This window comes from Podarcis erhardii (assembly GCF_964252035.2).
Source record: "Podarcis erhardii genome assembly, chromosome: 4".
Lineage (NCBI taxonomy): Eukaryota > Metazoa > Chordata > Lepidosauria > Squamata > Lacertidae > Podarcis > Podarcis erhardii.
In genome coordinates, this window is record NC_138508.1 from 66,564,579 (window position 1) to 66,591,949 (window position 27,371).

The following is a 27,371-nucleotide window of genomic DNA, read 5'->3' on the forward strand; positions in this document are numbered from 1 at the left end:
ATAGGGGAACGTGAAGGGAGCGCGAGAGCAGGTTGCCACACGTTCGCCAGAGCGCGAGCGAGAAAGAGGCAACGAGCACCTGGGAGGCGCCGGGAGCGGCGTGGTCGCCCCGCTTTATTTTTTCCACACAGCCGTCGTAGCGAGCAGCAAGCGGCCCTTCCCGCCTCTCTCCTCAGCCCCGGCACTCCTTCGCCTTTTCCCGCCTCCCCAGCGCCACAAGGCAGCGTCAGGTGTCGTGCCGAAGCGGGCAGTGCGCCTGTGCGGCAAAGCATTATTCTCTCCAGCTCCCGTGCCCAGCCGCGGAAGAAAGTAAACCGCAGCTAGCGCGCCGGAGGAGGAGGAGGAAGATGGCGGAGCCGGGGCCAACGCGGACGTCTCCCTCGTACCCACGGGCGTCAGGTAGGACATAAGAGTGTGTTTGTGTGTGACCCGGGAGGTGTGGTTTGTGGGAAGGTGCTTGGCTTGCTTTTTTCTTTTTTACTTTGCAGAGAAGACTCTTTTCTGCGTTCCCCTCCTTGTACACCCAGCCACCCACCTCAGTGGAGGGCGGGTGAAAGCTGCGAGGGGGCCGGGCAGGTGCCCTTCCGTGCTCCTTGCCCTCCATGCTGCAACGTGGTGTTGCCGCGGCCGCCGCCAGTCTCCGTGTGGCAGCGTGATTTATTTGCAAGGGGTGGGTGTGTGCGCGGTGACATTTGGCAAGCGGGCGCGCTGGGAATCGTAGCATAGCCGAAGCCGGGAAGGCGCCAGAACCAAGCCTTGGAGGTGGGGAGGGGGGGATTGTACTGGCGAGGCCATTGTAAGGATGATGGGAGGCCTCACTCGAGGCGAGGAAGAGGATGGCCTGGAAGATGTAGGTGGGGGGTTAGCAGGAGAGCTCTGTTGCTGGTAATTGGGGAAGGTCAAGGATAGCACATCAACTCGGAGGGAGAAACTAGACGAAAATCAACGTTTGGGCGGTGGGTCTTCTTTAGCCAGGCATCAATAACGCTCCTTTGCTGACTCGCTGTCATAGGAAACACGAGGCGGGCAGTAAAACGACAGGAAAGGATCGCTGTGCTGTTAGGGCTTTTGTATTCTCTTTTACCAGCCGACGAAAGCTTTTAGTGCTTTAATGGTGTATGGTCTCCTTGGTTGTAAAACAAGGCTGTCGTTGGTGTTCACTGGAAAGGGGAGCGTAAAATGGTAATGTCTCCTGCGAGGCTAATGTTACTTGGTTAAATATGCAGAGGTGCATATTTTGATTCCAAAATAATGCTTTTTTTGTGTGGCGTCTTTACATGTCTCTTTATGTCGTTTAAACCTGTTGGATCGGTGCTGCGAGGCGGATCCAAGCACAAGAGACAAATTACACAATCATGGAGCGTTTTGCTGGATACTTGAGGTTCTGTTTTTAACCAGGGGACTTGGGACACAAGCCAGTTCCACCAATGCTTTGGACTGTCCTGTGTGGGCAGAGAAACAAAACAAACAAACAAATAAATAACAGGCTCCTTTCTAAAACTTGGCTACCTCTTCAAAGATCTAGCATGCTTTGAATTTAGCAGATAGTCCTGTAAAAGCTGGTAATAAGAAGTCTAATCTTTTCAATCAGTTAAGTTTTCATCAGGCAGTCGCTACAGCTCAGAAGGCTGCCCAGCAAAATGGTGCTCCACTTTGGTTTCTTAAATTCTCAGATGGATCTTGTATTATTACATTTATATCTCACTTTCTTCTATTGTGGAATTCAAGGTGGCCTGGTGTCCATGTGGCTTCTAGGCAGGAACCCATCCAGGCACTGACCAGACTTAACTGCTTACCTAGGTTTTGAATGTGACTCTCTATGGGAGACCCACAAGTCCAAATTTCCTTAGTATGGCAATCCGTCAATTTATTATCACAAGAATTTTGGACTTTGTGTCTTTGGTGACAGTTACTTTGGGGCATTTTAATTATAAGATTACCTATTTTATCACCATTGCTTGAGGCATAAAATTTAAAATTTACACAATGCACCCCTATTAATTGAAATTTGTTGAAATGTTTAGAGAACTTAAATTCCCACAACAAAACCGAATAACTTTTTAAGAACACTAACAATCTGCTTTGAAGATATTCCTGTAATAGTCACTCAAACAAACTCCCTTTATTTATCTCGTGAACTATCACCGCATCTGCCCCCAGCCAGCAGTTCCCAAATGTTAGAATGTAAGACTCGCACACTTGCAATGTTTGGTTGCAAGTTGTAAGAGACACAGTTGTAAGTAGTATTCATCATGCTTGTTTAGGATTAAAAGCAATTATTTTGGGTTTACCTGTGTCTGTGACCCACTTGCACTGGCTTTGTGACCCATTTGTGGGTCATGACCCACAGGTTGGGAAACACTGCCCTAAATGATGACTAGCTTCATGCAAGTTTTAGGAAAGTTTCAGTGCTACAGTAGTGTGATAGCATTTTCGTGACTTCTTGTGACACAAGCTTTTGTAGGTAGTGACCTACATTGATTCATTATGGGTATCAAATACAAATTCCAGAATAGTCAGTTTTACTTTAAATTCATTTCCTTCATTTCAAGCCCATTGCACAGTAAACCAGTTAGTTAAAGATGGCAGCAAAAGCCCTATCACCTTCAAATGTATATGTGTGTTCAAGTTCTTGACTTTAAAAACCCTACCCTATACAGTAAGCCAACCTTGAGGGCAGAAAGTGAGGAGGAATTAAAGAACCTTTTAATGAGGGTGAAAGAGGAGAGCACAAAATATGGTCTGAAGCTCAACTTAAAAAAAAAAACTAAGATCATGGCCACTAGGTCCTCCTGGCAAATAGAAGGGGAAGAAATGGAGGCAGTGAGAGATTTTACTTTCTGATCACTGCAGATGGTGACAGCAGTCACGAAATTAAAAGACGCCTGCTTCTTGGGAGAAAAGCAATGACAAACAGACAGCATCTTAAAAAGCAGACACATCACCTTGCCAACAAAGGTCCGTATAGTTAAAGCTATGGTTTTCCCAGTAGTGATGTATGGAAGTGAGAGCTGGACCATAAAGAAGGCTGATCGCTGAAGAATTGATGCTTTTGAATTGTGGTGCTGGAGGAGACTCTTGAGAGTCCCATGGACTGCAAGAAGATCAAACCTATCAATTATTAAGGAAATCAGCCCTGAGTGCTCACTGGAAGGACAGATCCTGAAGCTGAGGTTCCAGTACTCCAATGCACCTCATGAGAAGACTCCCTGGAAAAGACCCTGATGTTGGGAAAGATTGAGGGCACAAGGAGAAGGGGACGACAGAGGACGAGATGGTTGGACAGTGTTCTCAAAGCTACCAGCATGAGTTTGACCAAACTGCAGGAGGCAGTGGAAGACAGGAGTGCCTGGCGTGCTCTGGTCCATGGGGTCACAAAGAGTCGGACACGACTAAATGACTAACCAACAACAATACAATAAGCAAAATCTAACCACTGTACTATCAATTGACCAAAATATTGTTTAAAGAAAAGTAGTTCAGCATCTCTCTGAAGAGGAAGTCACAGAGATATTTTGTGTCATTCATATTTTATTTTCTATAAACAGATTCCAACAAATCTATTTGTTCCTATGTTCCTTCATCCTCTGAGCACTGCTTAGCCTATGAGCTGAGGAAAAACCAAAATATATATTATATATATGCCTGTAGCATTGGATAAATTGAAAAAGTAGAGACGTTTGGGTTTAAAAGCTGACCTTTGGATCCAGCCTTAGTTGAGTTAGTTAGGCACACCATTTCACTGTAAACTATTATTTTCACAAGTAGCCATTAAATACAACAGCCTGAAGCGCATGGTGTGTGTCTCTCCTTGTCCACCCTGTAAATCCAGGCTTACGGTGAACTTTTAGACAGGTACATTTGTGTTGTATGAGCTATTTTAGGAACACAAACCACAATTTTTTATTTAATCTGTTACTCTGAGATTCCTATTTCACATGTTCTGTGGAAAATACAAGCAGTAGTCGTATACAAAGCCATGCTTCTTGGTTGCATTATTCGCTTTACTATGAATTCTGGCTTTGTCAGAAGCAAACGTAAAGTCAGAAATCTTACTGAAAATTAAGAGTGCAATCTTATGCATGATTACTCAGACGAAAGTTTCACGGTGTTCGGCAGGGTCTTTGTGCATAGGATTCAGCCTTAGGGTTCTCGATTTCATTCAGTTCAGTGTGATTTGCAGATCAGCTTGTGGGAATTCCCTACTGAATACAACATTCAGCTGGTAATGCAGGCTCATCAGTATGAAAGATGTTCAGCAAAGTTGCTCAGCTCATCTGTATTTGAAATAAAGAATTACAGTACATTATTAAAATGCTAACCTGTGTAGTTGATCAGCACTAATGCATTGCCTGAAAGAAAGCATGCTTCCATTTTTATATCGTTGCGAGAGACCCCCAGCCCCTGTAATATATTAGGAAGTATGACCAGATTTCTTTGTCATAGCTGAATGTGTGTGTGTACCTTCCTCAGCTACTCACTGACTTCTTCACTGGATAGCTCAGCTGAATTCACTAACACTATACAGGTTTAAGGAGTTAGAGCTTCCCTTGAAGGTGGTTTTATAGGTTACTGAGCAATTTACCAAACTTAACATTTTTATATAATACAAGCCTGTTTATGTAGGGAATACACATCACACATTTTTTCATCCATTCAGTGTGTATTAAAGGGTTGCACTGTAAAAAAACCATTTCTTTAATATTTAGTATGGAACAAATTGAAAAAGCAAAACTTTTGTCTTCAATGGAATATTTACGTTACAGAAATGTTTGGGAATGTTAATGAAATAGTACAGTCCTTTTACTATGTGAGAGAATTACTTGTAAATGGCACTTTAGGGTATGCGTCACTCCTACGATTTTAAAAATTATTAACATTATAAAGTAGGTCAGGAGCTGTGTAGAACATTGTGATATGACTCTTAGAGGAATTGCAGTCCATTAAGACTATGTTTTTATCACAGCTGTATTGGCTACCGTGATTTGGTAATTGTTCCAGTTTTAGTATGTTATACTATTGTTCAATTGGCTTGTGTGTATAGTTAGGTTTTTGGTCTATTGTAAGATGGATGATGGGTGGTATATAAATGGAATAAATAACAATGATACAGGATGGGGCAAATGTAGAGAATGGACAAATAGGGATGGGACTAGAGTCAAATTCAAAGAGGAGGCAGCCAGGTTCTCTGATGTTAGGATGGTTAGCAAAAGCTTTGCTGAAAAAGTAGGCAAGCCTCATTCAGTCAGGTATGAATTCAGGTGAGTATCACTGATATATGTGTGTGTGCACGCACACTTAAAAAAATAAATAACTTGGCTGGGATTCAGAATACTCCTTCTGGTGCAGCTCAAGGACTTGACCATGGCCAGTGGAATTGTGGCTTTTTCTCTTTGAATAGTAGACATTCATTCCATATTGTTCTCATTAATGAGAACTTCTTTTTCTAACTTTGATGGGGTGTTGTATTTCATCTCAGGTTTTGCCATATTTTCAATTAATGTAATGACATTTGCAAACTTTAGAGCCTTGCTATAGCTGTAAGTGGTTGCTAGGCTTCTCCCCACCTTTTCCTGTCACTTGTATTTTGCCAGGAGTATGCAATTTTGTTAGTGTGAGATGGTAATTGAAGCTTTTCATTATGCAGGGGGGCTGTCACTAACATGCATGGTTTTAGATGCCCATGTGTAATAATATTTACATATCATTTTCAAAACTAGCTGATCATTATGTTTCACCGTACTGTGAAAGAATTGCTCTCAAATGCAGAGTCTTTTTTGAAAAACAACTACAATTGTGTTTAGGACGTATTCTATACATTGCTTCTGAAATGTTAGAATATATACTTTGAAAGAGAGAGGACATGCAATTCTTTATACTAATTAACTCTAAATGCTAATATTGGTATGAGTCAAGATTATAATACAGCAATATTGTCTGTGCCATATCAGAGCTGGAAAGCCACCAAGGATATAGTTTCAACCTGCCAGAACTAACTGACTCCTGCTTCCCTTCGTATGTATTATATTGATTTCAAACGTATACAGTTCTTCTGAGGAGCCCAACTGATGAGTGGTAATCAATTCCGGCTCGGCAACTGCCTTCTTCTATTCATCATAACAAAATCAATTTGATTTGGAGCTGAAACAATCCATTTGATCACGGCTGCAATTTGTAACGTGGAGCAGAATCTTCCTCCTTTAAAAAGAAGGTTGTTTGCTGGTGAAACACAGAAAATTCAAGGAATGCCCATTGGGACTACCTTCCCATAGGCTGTGTAGCAAGTTTGGTTTTTCCCTTTAGACCTTGAAAATTTGTTAGTAACCTTAACTGTTTCCTGTAAAGGTTTTCCACTTTTCTTTTTAAAATACATCTCTCCTAGTAAGGGTGCAGTTGGGTTTATCAAGGAGACCTGCTCCTGCATCATAAGGAGCTTTTTCACACTAGTGCTGGACATTAACAGGAGCACGTAGCACTAATATGGATAGATAGATAGATAGATAGATAGATAGATAGATAGATAGAGGACTCTTTTTTTCCAGGAGAAATTTTTAAAAGCCCTGAATGTTTTTAAATTAAAAAAAGGAAAAAGGAAAAAAGATTGGACATTAGAATTCCAGGCAAACTCCCACATGCTCCAGTGAATTTATCTAACAGCTGTGCCAATGCATGATTAGTTCCAAGGAAAATGCACTTGCAGCATTTTAAGGCAAGAAGATACGGGTTAAAAGCTGGCCTGTACCGTCTACTATGTTGCACTGATAAAAACTGTTCATATGGGCAACTCGGTCACATTACAGTATTTTGTTTGAAGTTGACCTTCCTTGGGCTGAATAGCTACAAAGGGAACATCAGGATCTTTACACTGTCTGGCCACCAATACCTTTGGCTTCTTTTCTTTTGCCTAGTGAGCAGTTAAGTTCTGTTAAACACCTTACACAAATCCAGAGTGGAGTCCCTAAGACAGTTGGATGGCGCCTTATACGCCTCCTTCCAGCAACTCCTGCTGCCAAGTTGTTGCCAAACGTATTGCTCTGTTTTCCTTTGGACCACACCGGCGAGGCCAGGAGGGAAGTCTTATCGTCTAGGAAGACCAGGATTTCCGTACTCGCTACCCAGGCTTGTGCCCAAAGGAAATCACTTCGGTTCTGCTAACACAGCCATTTGATTTCAGCCCATAGGCACACTCCATTGTCTCTTGAGACAAACAGATGCCAACAACTCTGGGACCTTATGATGAATGGAAGTTAATAACTCAAATTGATGATGATCATATAAATATTCTGAAGAAGGTAGAATCTACAGTTCTATATACAGTCATACCTCATGTTGCGTTTGCTTCATGATACGTTTTTTCAGGTTGTGTCCTTCAGCAACCCGAAAGTACCGGAAAGCGTTACTTCTGAGTTTCGCCTCATGCGCAGATGCGCAAAATGACGTAATGCGCAGATGCGGCACGTGCAGACGCAGGTTGCGTTCTGCTCATGTTGCGAACGGGACTCCGGAATAGATCCCGTTCGCAACCAGAGGTACCACTGTAGAAGCATAAGGACCTATGGACGATGTAGGCAACCTAGATTATCTAGGTTATAAGAGGTTTTTCTAACTGGGTTTTATAAACAAGGATCATAGGACTAATACATAATACAAATAAATAGACCAAGTCTTCTTATCTCATTTGTATATCACAAAAATAGCATAATAAATTTGCAGTAATATCTACACCATATGGTTCATAGTCCGTGTATAAGTTATTGGTTAGGTTATAAGAGTTTTAAGTCTGTGTCTCTGTTTCAGCTTTTTATTAACGTTTTGTTAGCTCCTGTTTCTAAAGCCACTCTCAATGTTTGCCATTTGGGACTGGCTGAAACTTAATACTTGATAATTTAATTGCTGTTTGAACTGGTAGCTTGCACGTGACATCACAATTTTTCCTGAAGTAGCATAGGCTTGAAAACATTCTGTTGGTACTCTTTGCAGAAGACATGCATGTTAATGTTGGTAGATCATGTCTCTCTCATTCCCATTGCTCCTTAGTATTAAAATATTCAGTTATTTACATAGCTTGTGATTCTGGACGTAGAAAGATCCATGGATAAGAACGGATTATCTAGTTTCTCTTATTTGAAAATACAACAAATGAACGCACATTCTTGGCGAGGTACAGTGACATGTGTTATCCTCATTTTCCATGGTATCATTTATTAATAATCTGCTTTTTATCCCAACATTAATACATATTACTACAGAAGAAATGTGCAATAAAAGTACAGTCATTCCCCTCGGTTGAAGTTGCTTCAGGTTGAGTGCTTTCGGGTTGCGCTCCGCGGCGACCCGGAAGTAACGGAACGTGTTACTTCCGAGTTTCGCTGCTTGCGCATGTGCAGATGGTCAAAATGACGGCATGCGTGGAAGTGGCGAATCATGATCCACGCATGCGCAGTTGCGGGTTGCGTACGCTTCAGGATGCGAATGGGGCTCCGGAATGGATCCCGTTCGCATCCTGAGGTAGCACTGTACAGTGCATGCAATAAATTAACACCATGTAAAATAGCATTGAAATTCATTCATGGCAATACATGCCCAAAGCAGCTGATAATGTTAGAAAATGATAATGTAATAAATACATACTATAAAATGTAACTACTTACATGTGCATACTTACACATCCTCTCTTCCGTCACTTGAAATTTTAAACGTTGCTTTGTTTAAACAAGTTTTACAGTGGTACCTCGAGCGACAAACGCCTCAGGTTACAAACGCTTCAGGTTACAAACTCCGCTAACCTGGAAGAGTTACCTCGAGTTGATAACTTTGCCCCAGGATGAGAATGGAAATTGTGTGCTGGCAGCGCAGCAGCAGCAAGAGGCCCCATTCGCGAAAGCACACCTCTAGTTAAGAACAGTTTCTGGTAAGAACGGACCTCCGGAACGAATTAAGTTCGTAACTAGAGGTACCACTGTATTCTCCTTTTACTCAAGGGGTATATAACACCAAGCTGACCACAGTTTTCAGCTGGTGAAGAGGGTTCTGGCTCATGAAAACTTAAGCCACAATATATTTACTAGTATTTAAGGTGCCACAAGAGTTTTTGTGTGTGCCGCAGTAGAACATCTACCACAGCATGTGATGGTCAAGGCTACTCCTTTAGATCATCTGTCTCCTTTTTCACAGGATGAATTTGTTCAGTTGTTATAAAAGCAAGTTTGTAAAATTGCCAGAAATTTAACTGACAAACTGTGAAGGAAGGTTCAGGCTCGTGCAGTCATTCTGCCACAAGGCTTCTCATCAAAGGGAAAGTAGGGAGTTACATGAGGTGAAATCATTGCTTTTAATGAAGGCTTAATTGAAGCTTGATGTGGAAGGAGTGCCTGTAGCAAAGTACCTACTATGCAGACACTGAATTTGAATAACTCTGATGGAAGCTTAGTTCTTCGACAGAAATACCCAAGGGGAATTGACCTCTATAAAAAGTCAACTTTTTGTTTCAAGTTTTTTTAAAAAAAAGTTCCAAAGGGCAAGACTGCTAATCCTACCACAGCTACTGCAATACAAGTAAATGGTAACTCTTGGATGTTTTTAATTTAGTACACAGGCAATCCCCGTTTACGCGGGGGTTGCGTTCTGAGGCACTGTGCGCATCAGTGGGATGTGCAGAAACCTATCCGGTTCTGACTCCACCCCCCGCCCCTTTGGGGTGCTGAAAATGACTTGCATATCCTTAGTCAGACACATGCCAATCATGCGCAAATGGGGAGTTTCCCTGTAGTGCACTTGTCCTTTTCTCATGGTAAGTATATTATAAAAATCATAGTGATCTGAGTGTATCAAAGAGGCAAAACAAAACAAAATTACATCAGCAAGAAAATAAGTTCTTGATTCTGAAATAAGATGCTGCCTGCTAAAGGTGCTTTCAGCAGATTTTTAAAGGGGGAAGTTGTCCAACATACATGGATAGCTATCTGATTCAGTGAGTTTGAACAATTTGTCAAATAGAAGCAAGGGTTTTATATACCTTATGTATACCTTATGTGATTGCATACTTCAAAGGTGACATTATATGCCCTGTAACACATCAGAAATATTTGTCAGTGTTTTTACATGTTGGATTATCCAGGTTGTTTTGTTTTTTATTCTGTTTTTTGTCTTGGTTTGACATCTAGTCACGTTTGCAGTTATGCTGTTGATAGTTTAATGAGTGGTTCTAATCTCTGTTTGAGACTTGGGGCAGAGAAGGAGGCTGGCACGTGGAGCATTGAGTATACCGCTCTACCTGCATTTCATAATAAAACAGCTAGCTTAAAATGCCTAAGGACTGCTGGCTTGCCACTAGAAATTGAATCACTATATTCACCCTGCTCCAGTAGCAAGGGCTGCCCCAAAGGAAGACCTCACAAGTTTGCAGTTCTTGCCTCTGTGAATTAGGGTTTTGGTGGAAGAATATATGATTTAAAGAAGCATTCCCAAGTCACACTGGTCTTATCTGCATAGTGTACCACAATAAACCATACTTAATGGTTTACTGTGAACATGCTGATCTCACCTTCCTTGCTTATCCGCATTAATGCACCAGAGAAACAAACCACCATCCCTGACTTAGCATTGTGTCAGAGCTGGGGATCATGGCTGTTTCACGCCAAGTAAACCATAGGAAACCAGGTTTTGTTCTTGGCTCCCCAGTTGTAGTTTGTCTGGAGTGAAACATGATCCCTCATTCAGACACACAACTAAGCCAGATATAGTGGTTTGTTTTTCCCGGGTGTTTGTGGGAAGTAGTGGAGCAGATGAGCTCAGCACATTCATAGCCAACCATTAACTATGGTTGCCAAGCCATATAGATTGTTCCCTTTAACAGTGGTTGGGTCCTGCAAGGTACATGAACCTCAAATAAATCAAAAGTGGTCATCCTTTAATGTACTGAATACCTTGGAGGAAGACAGGTGCAAGATCAGGGTGGTCCTCCTACATGCTGGCCGCATGTGGCCTGTAAGGGCTTTTTGGGTGACCCTTAGTGGACAAGGGGTGGGCTGCAGGCCATGCTGTTCTGTAGTGTCCTTGCAGGGTACCTGCACAGCTGGCTCCGAGAGATGGAGTCCGTGCCATGCTAGTTTGGTCACCCACTGGTGACATTGGCAGTATGGCTTCTCTAGAGCCACCTCCATTGCACCCTTTGCCGCAGCAGCCCATTGCTCACTCACTGTCCCACTAACCTGGCAGAGAAGCTGAGCAGCACCTGTTTGGGCAGCATTGTTAACGAAAGCACATACATCTGTATGTGTCAATTTTCTTTACTAAGTGAATATAGTAAATATATTCATTTTATTATAGATATTCAATTAAACATACTAATTGAATATACAGTGGTACCTCTGGTTACGTACTTAATTTGTTCTGGAGGTCCGATCTTAACCTGAAACTGTTCTTAACCTGAAGCACCACTTCCGCTAATGGGGCCTCCTGCTGCCGCTGCGCCGCCAGAGCACGATTTCTGTTCTTATCCTGAAGCAAAGTTCTTAACCTGAGGTAATATTTCTGGGTTAGCGGAGTCTGTAACCTGAAGCGTATGTAACTCGAGGTAGCACTGTATTAAATAATACTAACTATATTGCGGACACTTTAATTTGCAATATGGAAATTTAATTCAGCAGCTGGTTCTATGTCAAAGTACTCTTGCGGACCACTTGGTCTGAGAAGGTGGACTGCCCTGCTGTAGATATGGAAGAATGAGAATGCCATCCTCAGAGCACCTCTGAAGCTCACCTTGCACGTATTTTATGATGGCTAATGAACATTTTGGGAAATCCTGCTAAGAAAATAATCAGCCAATTAATAAAACAAATTTTAATCAAAAGTGTTCAAGCAAGGTTGTATTTTAACTGCTACCTGTTCATACACTTTGATTTTTTTGGTGTGAATTTGTATTTAAAAGTCATAATTTCTTACAGATTGTTGTAACAGAGTTAGCGCTTCATAAACTTTCAGTTGGGTTCAGTTCACATGTTTAAAATAACAAAGCAACAACATCAAAGAAATGGGTGACTTGTTTCTCACTAATTATATAGCAAGAAGTGAGGGAGAAAGAGTATTGCTTTATTTAGTAATGTATGATGACGCCTGAACTAATAAATGTGGGTGTTGGTTAGTACTTGGTTATATAAAAAAGGAAAATGATATTGAGTAAGAACCTGACACATTGTTCTAGTCCAAACTCAGCTGTTTATCTTTACATATTAGTAGTGCATCAGTATACATGCCAAGCTGAATAATTATTTTAGTAGAGGATACAGTAAAAAGTAAATAAAACCCTATGTTGAATATGCCCTTAACTGTTTGTATCAGCTTGGTTGTTGTTTTTTTGTCATTGATGGTACAGTGGTACCTCGGGTTAAGTACATAATTCGTTCCGGAGGTCCGTACTTAACCTGAAACTGTTCTTAACCTGAAGCACCACTTTCGCTAATAGGGCCTCCTGCTGCTGCCGCCGGGACGCGATTTCTGTTCTCATCCTGAAGCAAAGTTCTTAACCCGAGGTACTATTTCTGGGTTAGCGGAGTCTGTAGCCTGAAGCGTATGTAACCTGAAGCGTATGTAACCCGAGGTACCACTGTATATTAAATTGCCAAGGAGGGTGTTTGGGTAACACTTACGGTACTTCAGAGACACTTTTTCATGGTGATTGAAATAGAAGTCTTAAATTTCAAAACAAGATTCTAAAACACACTGCCCATGTTGTGATATGTTTCATTTATTTATATTTATTTACAAGCATCAGTTAAGTACATTTGGCCTTCCATTAGTCTCTGAAGTCTTCTCAAGGTTAGTCCTTATCTTGCACCCTGTAAGAGATGTCAATTCAGCATTGCTGAGTAAATGCTGTGCCAGCAGATTATGAGCTTGAAAGTGTGTTTTTGAAAGCAATACAGTGGTTTGTTCTGTAGCACAGCATTATTGAGGGTAACTAAACAGCCATGGTTTTAATTAGAGCTTTGTTTGCTTTTTGTAAGGAAAAAAACACCTCTATCTGTGAAGAGATCTTCATTGTCGGATGCATCTGGTTTTCCAAGTCTGAAGTGCAGAACCATGAATCAAGCATTTTAGCGGGTTTTTGCCATTTAGCCACTCCTGTTCAGAGTAATATGGATATAAAGGATATTGGGGGGGGGGGACCCTCTCTCATTTTAATCACCAATAGTTGTTGTAATGTCAACAAGTATTGATATTGATTCTGCATTCTGCAGAATGTGCAATTTATTAAATAAATACTTTTGTAACTCACCTTTTGGAAAATTTCTCACAAGGCAGCACTTTTCTAGTGTCTTCATCATGGAAGTTATATATCATGACATGAAAATTGTCAAGAACCTTGCTGGTGTCATTCATGACCTGGTGACCTCCAGATTGGGCAATGTACTCTTATGTGGGTCGTTCTTTTGAGAATGGCCTGGAAGCTTCAGCTGGTACAGAAATCTACTGCTTTTTATGATCAGACTTGAACATGTTGCAGAATTCCGAAACATCTCCATTGCTCGTCTTGTAAGTTTTTCTGAAAGTGCTGTTTATAGCCTTTAGAGTTCAAATGGCCTGCATCATGATTGTGTTGAAGCATGCCTCTTGTCTCTTCCTCACACCCTCATTCTAAAATCTACTGACCATTCTCAGCTCTTTCTGGGAGCTGAGATGACATGCTAGAACAAGGGTGGAGAACCTGCAGTCCAATAACATCTGCTAGGCCATAGGTTCTCTATCCCTGTGCCAGAAGGATCAAAGCCTTTTCGGTGGTGGCTCTGAAACTATGGATTACAGTCCTTCAGCATATCTGTGTTCTTCCTTGGTCTTGTTTTAGAGAAAAGCAAAAACACGTTTTTCCAGACATCTGGGATTTAACTGGAAATGTGTGCTTTTCCGTGTGTGTTGTTCAAAATATTTTATAACTTTGTACACGTAATGTACTCCCGAATTGTATATAAACTGCTTTGGGAACATTTGTGTTAAAAGATAATATAGAACTGCAGTAAAAAATATACCTAAACCTTTGCAGATTAATATAATCAGCAGAATTCAAAGAGATGTGTTTAGCTAATCATCCGAAACAGATAATTTAATTACTCAAGTATCAAGTTTTGTAAATCTGTTTTCAGCACCCATTAAGGATGTGGGCTTTAATAATGGAAGCTTCCTGGTTTTGCCTTGTAAATAGGCAGAAGACTGGTCCAATAGCTAGAAATTTTGTGAAAATGGTTATGTGGTGAGGACAAAGGGCCATGTAAGACTGTTATCATGCTGCAGTATACGTGGCTGGCAACAAGCAGACATGACAACTCCTTAGCGACTCATACTTAGGCCATTTCTTCACCAGGAAGCTAGCCTGGTTATTCCAAGAATTTTCTATCTTTGTTTAGATTTTAACACTTGCTGAATCCAGGAATTGGAATGGTCTCAGCATACAGCCGGAACCCCTTACCCCTTATTTTAATTGGTGTAGGGAAAACTGTGGTTTTTCTTACTTCATTGCAATTCTGAGATGGAATGATTTCCTTGTAGAGAAATTTTCACTAAAAACATAGTTGAGGTAGTGGTGATTTGTTGAGGTAGTGGTGATTTGGCCATATCAGACCAGCCTGTTATAGGCTGCTTTTGGGTTTTAGGCACATGAGTGAGATACAAGTTTAGAAAAAGAATAGTATGTATGAAAGAATATATATTGCATTAACAACTCTGATTTTCCTATAGTTAACAGATGGGAATGATAGAAGAGGGAATTCAGATGTTAAAGTTAGCATCACTGGTCCACAGAAAACAGTTGTAGGTACCACCTGTGCTGTGAAAAACAACTTTTCCTATGATAGAAATGAATGATGAAGTTATCTTCTATTTCTAGCACTCAGATATTATACAGCCCTCATTCTATTGTTGCTTTGCTTAGCTCTAGTTTACTCTCGCTAGTGTGATCCAGCCTGCAGCAAATTGCTTTTGATTCTTACCACAGTTTCATTAGGAGTTATAAGAGGTCTGACTTTGTATAACTCTTTGGGTGCAAATCTTGGACTAGTAACTATCTTGCAGTGTATAAAAATGAAGATTTAAATAATACAAATGGAATGTTCCATTCTATTAACAGTTTCAAGAAAATATACATGACTTGGTCAAAATGTACATTTATTGATTTTTCAATTGGATATTTTAATTCTTAAAGCTATATGATCCTCTGATGTAGCAAGACTATTGTATTGGCTTTTTGTGTTCATATATTATGGAAATTCAAGAATGAGAAAGTTTGAAAACTAGTAACACATAATGAGTAGCTTGCCACAACAGATGGAACAGAGCATTGCGAACTCTGCATTTGAAAGCTCTTGCAGTTAAATTTAATAACTGCTTTAGGGTTTTTTTTTTTAGTTTCTGTGAACACATATTACTTATCTTGAATTTCCAGAAAAATAAGTACACTCAAATTGCCATCTCTACCATGACAATCATTGTGCCTGTTATTATGTTCATCAACAGGGTTAACATAGTGTAAGTTGCCCACAGTGTAATTTTATTTTGCTGCTATCGCATGTGGCCAAAAATAATACCATTGCATTTGATATAATAGTACCCAAATGGACCAGAATCTACAAATATGGGCAAGAGCATTTTTTAAATCTAATCTGATGAAAACCCCCATTCTGTAGAAATATGAGGCTCTCAAAAATCCAGCACAGTCAGTCCTAACACCCTCCACTGCTTCTGAGCTGAGAGCTGAGGAGGAAGCCAGAGGTCCCGCCCCCCCCCCCCCCGCAGTTTTACTGGATCTTGAAAACACCTGAAGCACTTTCAAAGCTGTGCAACATCAAAGATGATGGTTTCAGGCAGTCAAGATGTGCAGACCTCTGAATATGGCGCTTTGGCATATTTGTGGTAGTTGGATAAGTAGCTTGGCACAATATATACCAAAGGAGTTTCAGAAATTCAGTATTGTAGAAACCCCAAACGTAAGTAATCGTCACATAGTCCTATGAATACAATTCTATGGTTCTATGTTTTCTTAGAAAAACCCCAGTGTGTTCAGTGGACCTAGTAAGTGTGACTTACAATTATAGTCTTAAACTGACAGGAGGTATGTTTGTTTGTTTGTTTGTTTGTTTGTTTGTTTGTTTGTTTGTTTGTTAGTATTTTTAGTCACTGTTTATGTATTTATTTGCTCAGCATTCAAAATTAGCCAGGCACCAGTCACATTTTGCAACAGGCAGCCGGCCTTTTGCAACTGGATGGAGATGTCCGGATGCCACCCTTGGCATCTCCATTTGCCTGGCTGCAGTCGCCTTGTCTGCTGAGCACAGCAGCAGCAAAAGACACACATCTGTTGCTGCCACACTACCCTGCAAACCACCGGATTTGCCTGGCAGTAATCAATCAATCAATCAGTCAATAGCTGCTGTCCTTTACTGCAGCGCTACCCTGCAAACCACCTGATAAGCCTGGCAGCATGTGTGTATGTGTATATATTATTGCTGCTGGGCTGCCTTGTCTGCTAGCATGGCAGCAATAATAATAATACAGTGGTGCCTCGCAAGACGAAATTAATCCGTTCCGTGAGGCTCTTCGTATAGCAGTTTTTTCGTCTTGCGAAGCAAGCCCATTGACAGCTTAGCGGATTAGCGCTATTAGCGGTTTAGCGGCTTTTAGCGATCAGCTGTTAAGCGGCTTATCAGCGGATCAGCTGATAAGCGGCTTAGCGGCTTAGGGAAAGGGGGGGAACCCACAGGAACTCGCAAGACATTTTCGTCTTGCGAAGCAAGCCCATAGGGAAATTCGTTTTGCGAAGTGCCTCCAAAACGGAAAACCCTTTCGTCTAGCGGGTTTTCCGTCTTGCGAGGCGTTCGTCTTGCGGGGCACCACTGTAATAATAATGGCGCCTAGGCATTTTGTTTTGGCACCCACAACCTACGTCCCAGGAGCCACAGGGCTCCTAGCTTTCCTATCCCAGTTTCCAAAACTATTTGGTTGGTATTATTTGCTGGTGTTGTCTTTTTTAATATGTGTTTGTGTGTGTGTGTTTTGTATATTTGGGGGGGGGGTACATGTTTTGTGTTAACTAACCGGAGAGCTTTGTGTACTGAAAGTACAATAACAAATTAAATAACTGTCACATTAAATTTCACTACTCTACTGCATGGTAACCCTTGAGAAGAAGGTAAGATATGAGGACCTGTTGTATAGAATACTACCAGCTTGCCTGCATTCATTTTTAGCTCCCCTTATTGTCTGCACGGATCTATTTTGTTAAAGTCTTTGCTTGTTTTTGTTCTCAGTTGGAGAATAATTTCTTTTTCTAAAGGGAGCTTTCTTGCACCCCACTAATAGCGTCTTACTCCTGCTGGGCTGTAGCACACACACACATAGACCATAGTGGTAACCTTTAAGCCATTTATAGTGGGCTCTTCCTTGACAATATTTGCCAGGGAGAAGCAGGAGAGAGATGGATAACAAATTTACATTCATTTCTGCCTAATGTAAACCTTTACTGTAATTATTCCACAAATGTTACAGAAGGGTGTTCAATACTAAATTTTCTGTTAGTGTGCTAATGATACCAAGGTCAGAATGATTATGTTATACTGTGTCCTTCTTAGCTCACTTAGTGTAATAAGACTTCCTCATTAGTTCTGTTCAGCCAACCTTCAGTATTGATAGTATGACTCTTATTTCCTAAGGCTTTGCCTCCAAGTATTTGGATTTCTAATGTGACCATTCTCTCTAGTATTCAAAGTACTTCTACCTAAGTTTCCATATATTTATTATGCTTCACCCTGCCCCATAATTGAATATGTTTCTCCCCGTCACCCCAAAACTTAATTGTCACCTTATCAGGGTTAGGAGTAACCTGGTGGAAGAAAATTCCAGTTTCTCACTTATTCTAGTTCACTGACATTTAATTCCTCCTTCTAGTATTGACAGTGAGCTTAAATGCAGCCTGTGGGGAAGAGCAGGGAGAAAAGGGGGATATATGGTGCAAGAGGAACTATTGGAGTGTAATAAGCTAAGTGCTTAAGACACATCGGGCAAGGCATGGCCAACAGGTCTTAAATATTTGGAGCAACTGTACTGTATATTAAATCTACAACTTTGTGTTCTCCCCCAAGCCTAGAGCACACTTCCTCAACTTGGCCCTCCAGATGTTTTTGGCCTACAACTCCCATGACCCCTAGCTAGCAGGACCAGTGGTCAGAGATGATGGGAATTGTAGTCTCAAAACATCTGGAGGGCCGAGGCTGAGGAAGCCTGGCCTAGAGGAAGGTGGAGCATAAAGTTTTAGATTTTTACAGTGGTACCTCGGGTTAATACTTAATTCGTTCCAGAGGTCCGTACTTAACCTGAAACTGTTCTTAACCTGAAGCACCACTTTAGCTAATGGAGCCTCCCGCTGCTGCTGCACCACTGGAGCACAATTTCTGTTCTCATCCTGAAGCAAAGTTCTTAACCTGAAGCACTATTTCTGGGTTAGCGGAGTCTGTACCTGAAGCGTATGTAACCTGAAGCGTATGTAACCCGAGGTACCACTGTAATAGTGTTGCTCTAGTCTAAATACTTATGAGAGGAAGAGAATGAAAGCTTTCACTTTATTTCTCCAAGAATAACTTTAGTTTGAAGATGTATTATCTCTAGTTAGCTAATGCTGATGCTTAGTCATCCCAAATGTTCCCCGTGGTCCTGCAGAACAGAGCTGGGGGACCTTTGTCCCTTCAGATGTTGTTGGGACTCCAGTTCTCATCAGTCCCAGCCAACACAGCCAGTGGCTAGTTATGATGGGAGCTGTGGTCCAGAAACTTCTGAAGGACCAAAGGTTCCCCAGCATTGGTTTAGAATGTTAAAGGATAAAAGCAGCACCCTAAATTGAGCCCAGAAACAAATAGGCATCGAGCATAAATGGCACAGAATAAGTGTTACATGATCCAAACACCTAGTGTTCTGGCTGCTGCATTCAGCACCAGTTGTAATATCTAAACTGTCTTCAAGGGCAGCCCCATGTAAGGTGTATTACAGTTATCAAACCTAGACATAACAAGCCCATGTGTAAACCGAGGCAAAGTTGAGCAAGCTGGTAACAGGCACACAGTACGGGTGAATAAAATAGTATGGATATTGCATAGTATTTTAAACATGATGATCCTTCTGTATGGAATTAGTGTACTAAAAGAGTAATGTTGGTTAAGCAAGCAAAAAAAGATGCATCTATTCATTTATTTGATATACTCTGGACTTGTGCAGTTTGTAAATTAGTGACTGAAAGAAAATGGTTCTCCTCAGTCTTTTCACTTGTAGTAGTCTCCTATGTCTTGTTGCAGTTATTCAGCAGCTGAAAGTGTTTTATATATATCTTGACAATCTAGAGCAGACTGTCATAGCTCTGTGTTTAACACAACTTCTAAAATTTGAAAGCTTAGTGACCCACAGTGATTTAATTGGTTCTTAATATAGTATGACATTGAATAATCCAAAATCTGACAGTGGGTTTTGTATGTATTCTTAGATACATGAAGCCTAACCTCCTAACAGGGTCTCCTGAAATGAATTGAAGTTTCAGAATATCATCTTGCTTGATTTCACCATTTGTTCGTTCATTAAGCAGACCATTTTCAGATTCTGCTAATCTGCAGTTTATATTTTCACTCATTACATTTATCCTTCATCTTTCTCCTAGGAGCCCAAGGTAGCATGCCTGTTTCTTCCACTCCCAATTCCACCACATTTTATCCTCACAACATCTCTAGGAACACAAAGTTTGGCCTCCTCCAAAATGTAAGCAGACAGTAAGGAATGCTACTAAAAAATTTGAAGAGCACATTGCTAAAAGCATTAAGATCAACAGCAGTAAGTTCTTTAAATATATAGCTGTTGCCCGTCTAGGTATGCAGTTGGACTGTTTGAGTGAGTTTTGTGAGTGTTATTTGGCATTCCCCTCCCAAAAAAGGTCAACAACTCTGGGCAATCCTCCCCAAAAGCTGAACAACTCTGGGCCATCTCACTCTATTTTCTTAAATTGGAGTCCCTAAAAGTAGGGGTCATCTTATACACGGGAGCGTGTTATACACAGAAAAATACAGTATTTAGTGTTAATTCTGGAAATGTATACTCAATTCTGACCGAACTAAGCCTAATGTATATTGTGCTCAAGGTGGCTTAGTTCGGTCAGAATCGAGGATACACTTTCAGAGTTAACATTGAATACAGTGGTACCTTGGTTTACAACCATGATCTGTTTGTAAACCAAAACAGGTTGTAACCCAAGGCACGCTTTTGCCAGTGGGGCCTCCCCCCCCCAAAAAGGGTTGTAATCCCCAAAAAGGTTGCAAACCGCGGCACGAAAGACTCTCCTCCTGCCAGAGAGAGGAGTGGTTGTGGCCGGAAGCCGGACTCCATTTCAAGCAGGGGGCGTTTGCCCCCTGTCTCCCACTCACCTGGCTGGAGCCCACACCCTCGGCCAGGCACCCAACCAGGTGCCTTCAAGGGGGGGCGTGTACAGCAGCCTAAATTGCTGCGGTGCCAGCCTCCCGGCCTCACTTTTTGTCGACCCGTCGCAAGTCAAGAGGTCATCACAGAGCTCACTGAAGACAGGGAAGTATATTGCTTCGGGGCTGAAAAGGGGGGTTCGTGTTCTCCCGCTGCAGGTTGGCTTAGTCTGTGCATATTAGGTTTAAATACACCTAATTTTCTCTTCGCTTGGGCCGGAGCGATCACAACACCCTTTGGCGATCGTGCAACTCCCTGCCGGCCGGGCAGCGCGACTTTGGGTCTGCTACTGTGTGTGTGTGTGTGTGTGTGTGTGTGTGCACGCTGATCTGCGTGTGTGTTGAACAGTGCCTCCCCCGCGTTTTCTGAGAGTGCCTTCTGCCAGCTTACCTGTGTCGAAGGGCTAGGTGTGACCATCGCCTAAGCCTTCAATTTTGGGTATTCCGTTAAAGAAATCCGGCGGTCGTGTATTCTGTCCAATGCCTGCGTGGCGGGAGGCCATGGCACGACCCTCGGTGACATCAGGGGAGAGCTTATAGTTGGATTAGCATCAACAGGCTCCACCTACTGGTGAATAAACCCCTCCACCCCTCTCTGAGTGGGTGGAGTCAGCTGACGTAATCCAATGCCTAAGCCAATACCTTTTCACTTGCTGTAATCAATAAAGTTGTGGCCTTTTCTTGCCCATTAACTTTATATCACGTGTCCTTTTGTTTTCATTCCACTTTGCGGGGATCGGGTCCTTGAACCACAACTTCTGGGTTTGACGTGTTTGTAATCCAAAATGTATGCAAACCAAGACGTATGCAAACCAAGGTACCACTGTACATGACTTCTGGTAAATAAGCCACCTTAGATGTTAGGGGGCCATGAAAATTTGTGCCCCAGACTTTCTAGACTTGTCTACCCATGTTCTATCTGAAACCCAAGGGCCACATTGCTTGCCAGATGTGAATCCCCCCAGCTCCCCTCCCACACACACTAAGAGTGCTCTTGTGCACAGGTCCTGCTTATGAGTTTCCACCAGGCATCTGGCTGGTCGCTGTGAGAAGAGAATGCAGGACTAGATGGGCCATTGCCCTGATCAAGCAGATTCTTCTTATGTTGATAATATTCTTTAAAAAGTGCAAGTTTAAACCTTATGTAATTGTTTAGACTGGTATTACAGTAGCTAAATTATGATTATGTTAAAAAAATAATATCACCCAATGCCAATATTAAGCACCAGTGTTTTTTTTTCCTGGAGTAGATTAGTATGCTGATTGTTGTAATACTTCTGGATGACACACTTATAAACATTTCCGTGTGATTTGTCCCTGTAAAAATAAAGCAGATTCCTAAATTACTGCATTGGTTGAATTTCTGGTCCAGCCCCAAAGGAAATGATGAGGTGCAAGTCTCTGCTATGGCCACACGGGGTCATCCTGAGACTACTAAATGCAAGAAACGTAGGGTTTCCACCAAGATTCCTTCATTGTTTATAATATTCAATAACCCAAGGATTATGGAAGAACAATTTGCAATCAACAGTATGTTTATATAAATGATATTATGGGTACAATTTTCTGTCTGTTTGCTTACGAGAAATTAAAGTCCCATAACAATTAAAAACAAAACACATAGTAAGGTAATAGTATCTTAGTGGGCTTTGGAATTTTGGAGGAAGAAATGTCCAAGCTTTTAATCTTTTCCTATTTGATCCATTGTATCATGTAACTAGACTCCAGAATTTTTAAGTCATTCATGTTGACTGTTACAGATAGGTAGCCGTGTTGGTCTGCCATAGTCAAAATAAAAAAAATCCTTCCAGTAGCACCTTAAAGACCAACTAAGTTAGTTCTTGGTATGAGCTTTCGTGTGCATGCACACTTCTTCAGATACACTGAAACAGAAGTCACCAGACCCTTCTATATAGTGAGAAGGTGGGGAGGGGTATTACTCAGGAGGGTGGTGGGAATGGGTGATTGGCAGATAGCTGTGATGAGCCTGTTGACTACTCTTAACGACTGCAATGGGTCTTACAGGAAAAAGCAAGGGGTGAGAAGGTGAAAAATGGCTTTGTCATGTATAATGAGATAAGAATCCAATGTCTTTGTTCAGACCAGGTCTCTCCATGGTTTTAAGTTTGGTAATAAGTTGCAATTCAGCAGCTTCTCTTTCCAGTCTATTTCTGAAATTCCTTTGTAATAGAACAGCTACTTTGAGATCTTGTATAGAATGTCCTGGGAGATTGAAGTGTTCTCCTACTGGTTTCTCTGTCTTGTGATTCCTGATGTCAGATTTATGTCCGTTTATTCTTTGGTGTAAGGTTTGGCCTGTTTGTCCAATATAGAGAGCTGAAGGACACTGTTGGCATTTGATGGCATACACAATGTTAGACGATGAGCAATTAAATAGTCCCGAGATGGTATGTGTGATGTTGTTGGGGCCAGTAATGGTGTTGTCCGGGTGTATGTGGCAGCAAAGTTGGCATCTGGGTTTATTGCAGGCTCTGGTGCCAGTGTCCGTGTTAAGTCTGGTTGTAGTATTATTGTGGGTTAGGAGTTGTTTAAGATTGGGAGGCTGTCTGTAGGCAATGAAAGGTCTTCCTCCCAGAGCTTGAGAAAGAGAACTGTCATTGTCCAGGAGAGGTTGTAGATCTCTGATGATGCGTTGACTGTGTTTATTATGCTGAGTTATATAGTTGCTTTCTGAGTTTTATAGTTGCTTTCTGAGTTATCATGTTGACTGTGTTTATTATGCTGAGTAAACTAGGCACACTGAAATTGAACCCTTAACTTGGTGACTTGGCTGCAGTCCTGTATGCTGTTACGTAACAGTAACCCCCATTAAATTTAGTGGGATTTACATCTGAGCAGACAAGTGTAAGATTTGGGCTGTTGGTAAAGCAATAACACATTGCTGTTTGCTCATGTAAAGTAATGTTCAGTTACAGAAAAATTACAATTAATTGCCAAGATGCGATTCATGTTGATTAAAAAAAATGAGGTGGCTGAAAAAGAATGTGCATAAGGGAGAGAGCTGTATTTCCTTTCAATGGATGCTGTATGTTAAGAAATTTTTTATACCTTGTCCTTAAAGAATGAGAGGAATGGGAAGGACAAGTACAAATATTTTTAGTAGTGTAGATTGTTTAATTCAAATGCTCTTTGATCGGAGGGAAAAGTGTAAGACCACAAATAGTAAATTCAGCATTAAAATCAGAAAGCAGTGCAGATAACAGACACAAACATACAAGTGTTGAACAAAATGCATTAAATGAAATGTCTGCACATAAGACTCTTGGTCTTTTCAAAGAAGACTGCTAGGCTGTGAAGAAAATCGAATGCACTTTACAGTCTGGAAAACGTGTGGAGGATCTAACCACAATTGGAAAGATATTTTCAGGTGTGTAGGTATCATTGCTAAGCAATATGTACTTGAACTTTATTATAAAGATTAGCAAACCAGTGTTGATCTCATCCTGTTTGGTATTGCTACACACACAAACATATTGCCCTCAGGCAAGAGGTTGGAAGCTTTAATGATAGTTGCTTTCAGAGTCTTCCGACTGAAAGGTGGGGTTTTTAATGTGTTCTGCATCTTTATACACGTAATATCTAGGTTGGATGACTGTAACATGCTTTATATCATGGGTGGGCAAACTAAGACCCGGGGCCAGATCCGGCCCAATCACCTTCTAAATCCGACCCGCGGACGGTCCGGGAATCAGCGTGTTTTTACATGAGTAGAATGTGTGCTTTTATTTAAAATGCATCTCTGGGTTATTTGTGGGGCATAGGAATTCGTTCATCCCCCCCAAAAAATATAGTCTGGCCCCCCACAAGGTCTGAGAGACAGTGGACCGGCCCCCTGCTGAAAAGGTTTGCTGACCCCTGCTTTATATGATGCTATTCTAAAACAGACCTTACAGGAGATAAGTGAAACTAGACAAAAATTGTAACACTAAGTGTGTTTGATTTTTTTGCTGAGTGGTTTGTCCTGTAAATACTGATTAGGCTACTCTTGTGTTGTTAAATTTTAGCAAAAATATTTTGCAAAAATGTGACAGTTGGAATCCTTATAAAAACAAGATAAAAAAAATTAAGTATTTAACTAGTTTTTAGGTACTTGCTGTGATTTTGCTAAAATGGGTTTTTCCTCTTTTGATGTTTATTAGCTGTAGATGGGTTTCTGAAAACTGATGAAAGACAAAGACTAGCCAGGGAAAGAAGAGAAGAAAGGGAAAAGTATCTTGGTAAGTTGACACTTTTCTTCCTTGGATGTAGCTGGACAGCCCACTCTGGGAAGGCATCCTTGAGGATCTAGGTGACAGGCTTTAAGCCTAATTTTCCAGAGGTTGGGGGCATGTTCACTAGTCTTTCCTGCACTGACAATGGCTCTGGCCTGTTTTCTCAGTTTAGAACCAGAGGCATTTATTTTTTGAAAAAATAAAACAGGGACTGCTAAGCATCAACTGCATAGACCTCCTCCTCTGGCTGTGCCCTGCTAGGCCAGGCTATTTAGGATAGTTTGGCTTGGGAAGGTTCTTGGCAAGAACAAAAGTTCTTAGGTACTCTTCCACACAACATTCACCCCCCCCAACCTCAGCCTCTCACCTTCCAGTCTGTTGGTGGTATCAGCTCTAATATTTGTGAAGCATGAGGGCTCATGCCAATGGCTGTAGTGGCAATTGGGGTACCAGCACATGGGAAGTAAGCAGCAGCAATGCAGGAGCAGAAGGGGAAGTATAGATCTGGTTTTATTATTTCCGGCCTCTTTGGACTTGGTGCTACATGTTTCAGCCCATGTAGGGTGGTGGACTTCTCCAGTTAGCTGCTTACGTGTTTGAGGAAAGCTTTACTTTCATTTATGTCCAAGGTTATCAATTGTTACTGAATTTTCCACTTAACGATTTAGAAAAGTTGAACCATTTGATTGCTTTAGTGTGTGAGAGAGACAGAGAATGTACATTTGCACTTTAAAAAAACCTAAGCCACGCTAGTGGACCAAGACTTCCTTTTTTTTTTTTCTTTTTTTTTTTGTCTGCTGCGTCATTCTCTTTCAATATGTATGGCACTTCATAGATTTGTATTCTACATCAGAATAGGAGAATTTCTCTCTTTATTGAAGCTGCCAGGGAACAGCAAATCTTGGAAAAAGAAAGGAGAGCAAAGCTTCAGTATGAAAAGCAAATAGAAGAACGATGGAGGAAGCTGGAGGAGCAGAGGCAGAGGGAGGAGCAGAAAAGGGCGGCTGTTGAAGAAAAGAGAAGACAGAAGCTCAGAGAAGAAGAGGTACGCAGTGCTTTAGCATCCTGTACTGGAGGTGGGGACCTGTTTCAGCTGGTTTGGAGCATGCCCAACCTTCTGGGAGCCACATTACTATAGGAGGTGGGGCAAAACAAAATACCTCATCAAAATGGAAAAAAAATATTCACCTGTGCCACCCCTTGTCACAAATACATGTTCCCCAACCCTCTTTCCCTCTCTTGCTCTTTTTGTACACATACGTGCTTACAAGCAGTCACACACTCATACACACACCTCTCTCAGTAGTGGGCAGCTTGGTGGGGTAGGGTGCTGACCTGACCTTTAATCGGCTGCTTCACAGCTACTTACCGACAGGTAGAGGAGGAGGTGGAAGTGAGGTTAGTGCAGTGCAAGCATACCAACAAAGTCAATCCATTGCTTCCTGGATTGCAGATAGATGCATGTCCATAGGACTCACATAGAGGCAAGTGTGTATGGGTTAACAAAAGGAAGATGCTGAGGAACAGAAGGCCAAGCTGTAGATGTAGAGATCAGTAGTAAGAACCAGCTAGCAATTCAGCTGCAAGTATGAGGTGTGTTTTTTTAGAATAGCTGTGGCTCTTTTTGCTGAAGAGTGGTGTGCAGAGAGATGCCACCAAGTGACAGTAAACTGTCTGGTGCCATTAAGATGCTAGACAGGCCTCTGTGACACAGGGTACCAAATGTGACAGGCAGGAACGAGGTGTAGGTAGGCAAGCTGCTGCAGCATGTCTAGATCTGGAAGTTGGGTGTCACTGAGAGATGGGCATAGGAGTTGTTGCTCTGGATAATAATGGATCAATGACTGCATGGGCACAGTAGGGGCCTGGAGAGACTTGAGTTCATGGTGCATGATTGCTCTAACTTGGGAGCAGTGGGAAGTTGAACCTCTGCCATCTTTCCTTTGACTCCCAAAATTGTAGGTTAAGGTTGGTTGTCTAGAGCTGTTTCTGTGAACATTGATGCATTGAGAAGGCGGCGGGGGGGAACAAGTCATTTTTGAGTTTTTTAGAAAAGCATGCTATGGCTCTTCCTCCTTGATGCAGTTTTTTGGTAATAGTGAGAGTTGACTGGGTTACCTTCTGAACCAATAAGTGCTTGGCCTTTGAGGTGCAGTTTAGTCTTTGGGTTTGGCTTATGAACATCCTAAATGACTACCAGTTTCTCTAGGTCACAAAAGGCTTAACCTGGACAGCATATTGATAAGTGACCCTTTTGTCCTTTATCATGAGGATTTATTATTCAGGCCCATGCCTAATATGTGCTAGGTTTTGTACAAAAGTAACAAAGTACAAGTCATTGTTTACCAGCTTTGCAGTTGATGTGTAAGTTATTGGTAAGAACCCACAGATCACTAGTTCAGTTCCCAGAAGTGGATCTACGTTATTCCTTGAAAGTCTCAAAGCCTTTCTAAGCAAACTGACAACTTCACCTTGCCAGTAGAAGTATCGTTTGTTATAAAGCCACCTGATGTTAGTGTTCACCCTACATGTAGAAAGCTAACCAGTTAGTGATAAAACACTTCTCTGTGATGAATAGGTTTGCCATGTGCAGTGCTCTTAAAACAAGCTGTCCCTCTCATTGCAGTCTTGGGTTTTATGGGTCCAT

The 27,371-nt window shown here is 41.6% G+C and overlaps 1 protein-coding gene across 9 annotated transcripts in view; it reads left to right on the forward strand.

Annotated features, from left to right (window-relative positions):
- Positions 1 to 27,371, forward strand: part of MAP7D2 (MAP7 domain containing 2) — a 51,571-nt gene continuing 24,200 nt past the window's right edge. For 3 of the 9 annotated variants that reach the window (XM_081859070.1, XM_081859074.1, XM_081859075.1), the window contains exons 1-3: positions 4 to 399; positions 24,653 to 24,730; positions 25,606 to 25,769. In XM_081859070.1, coding sequence (XP_081715196.1) covers positions 348 to 399; positions 24,653 to 24,730; positions 25,606 to 25,769 — 294 coding nt within the window. In that variant the 5' untranslated portion in view covers positions 4 to 347. Of the gene's footprint in view, positions 400 to 24,652; positions 24,731 to 25,605; positions 25,770 to 27,371 lie in introns of all 9 variants that reach the window. The other 6 variants (XM_081859077.1, XM_081859073.1, XM_081859076.1 and 3 more) reach the window with 4 other exon arrangements.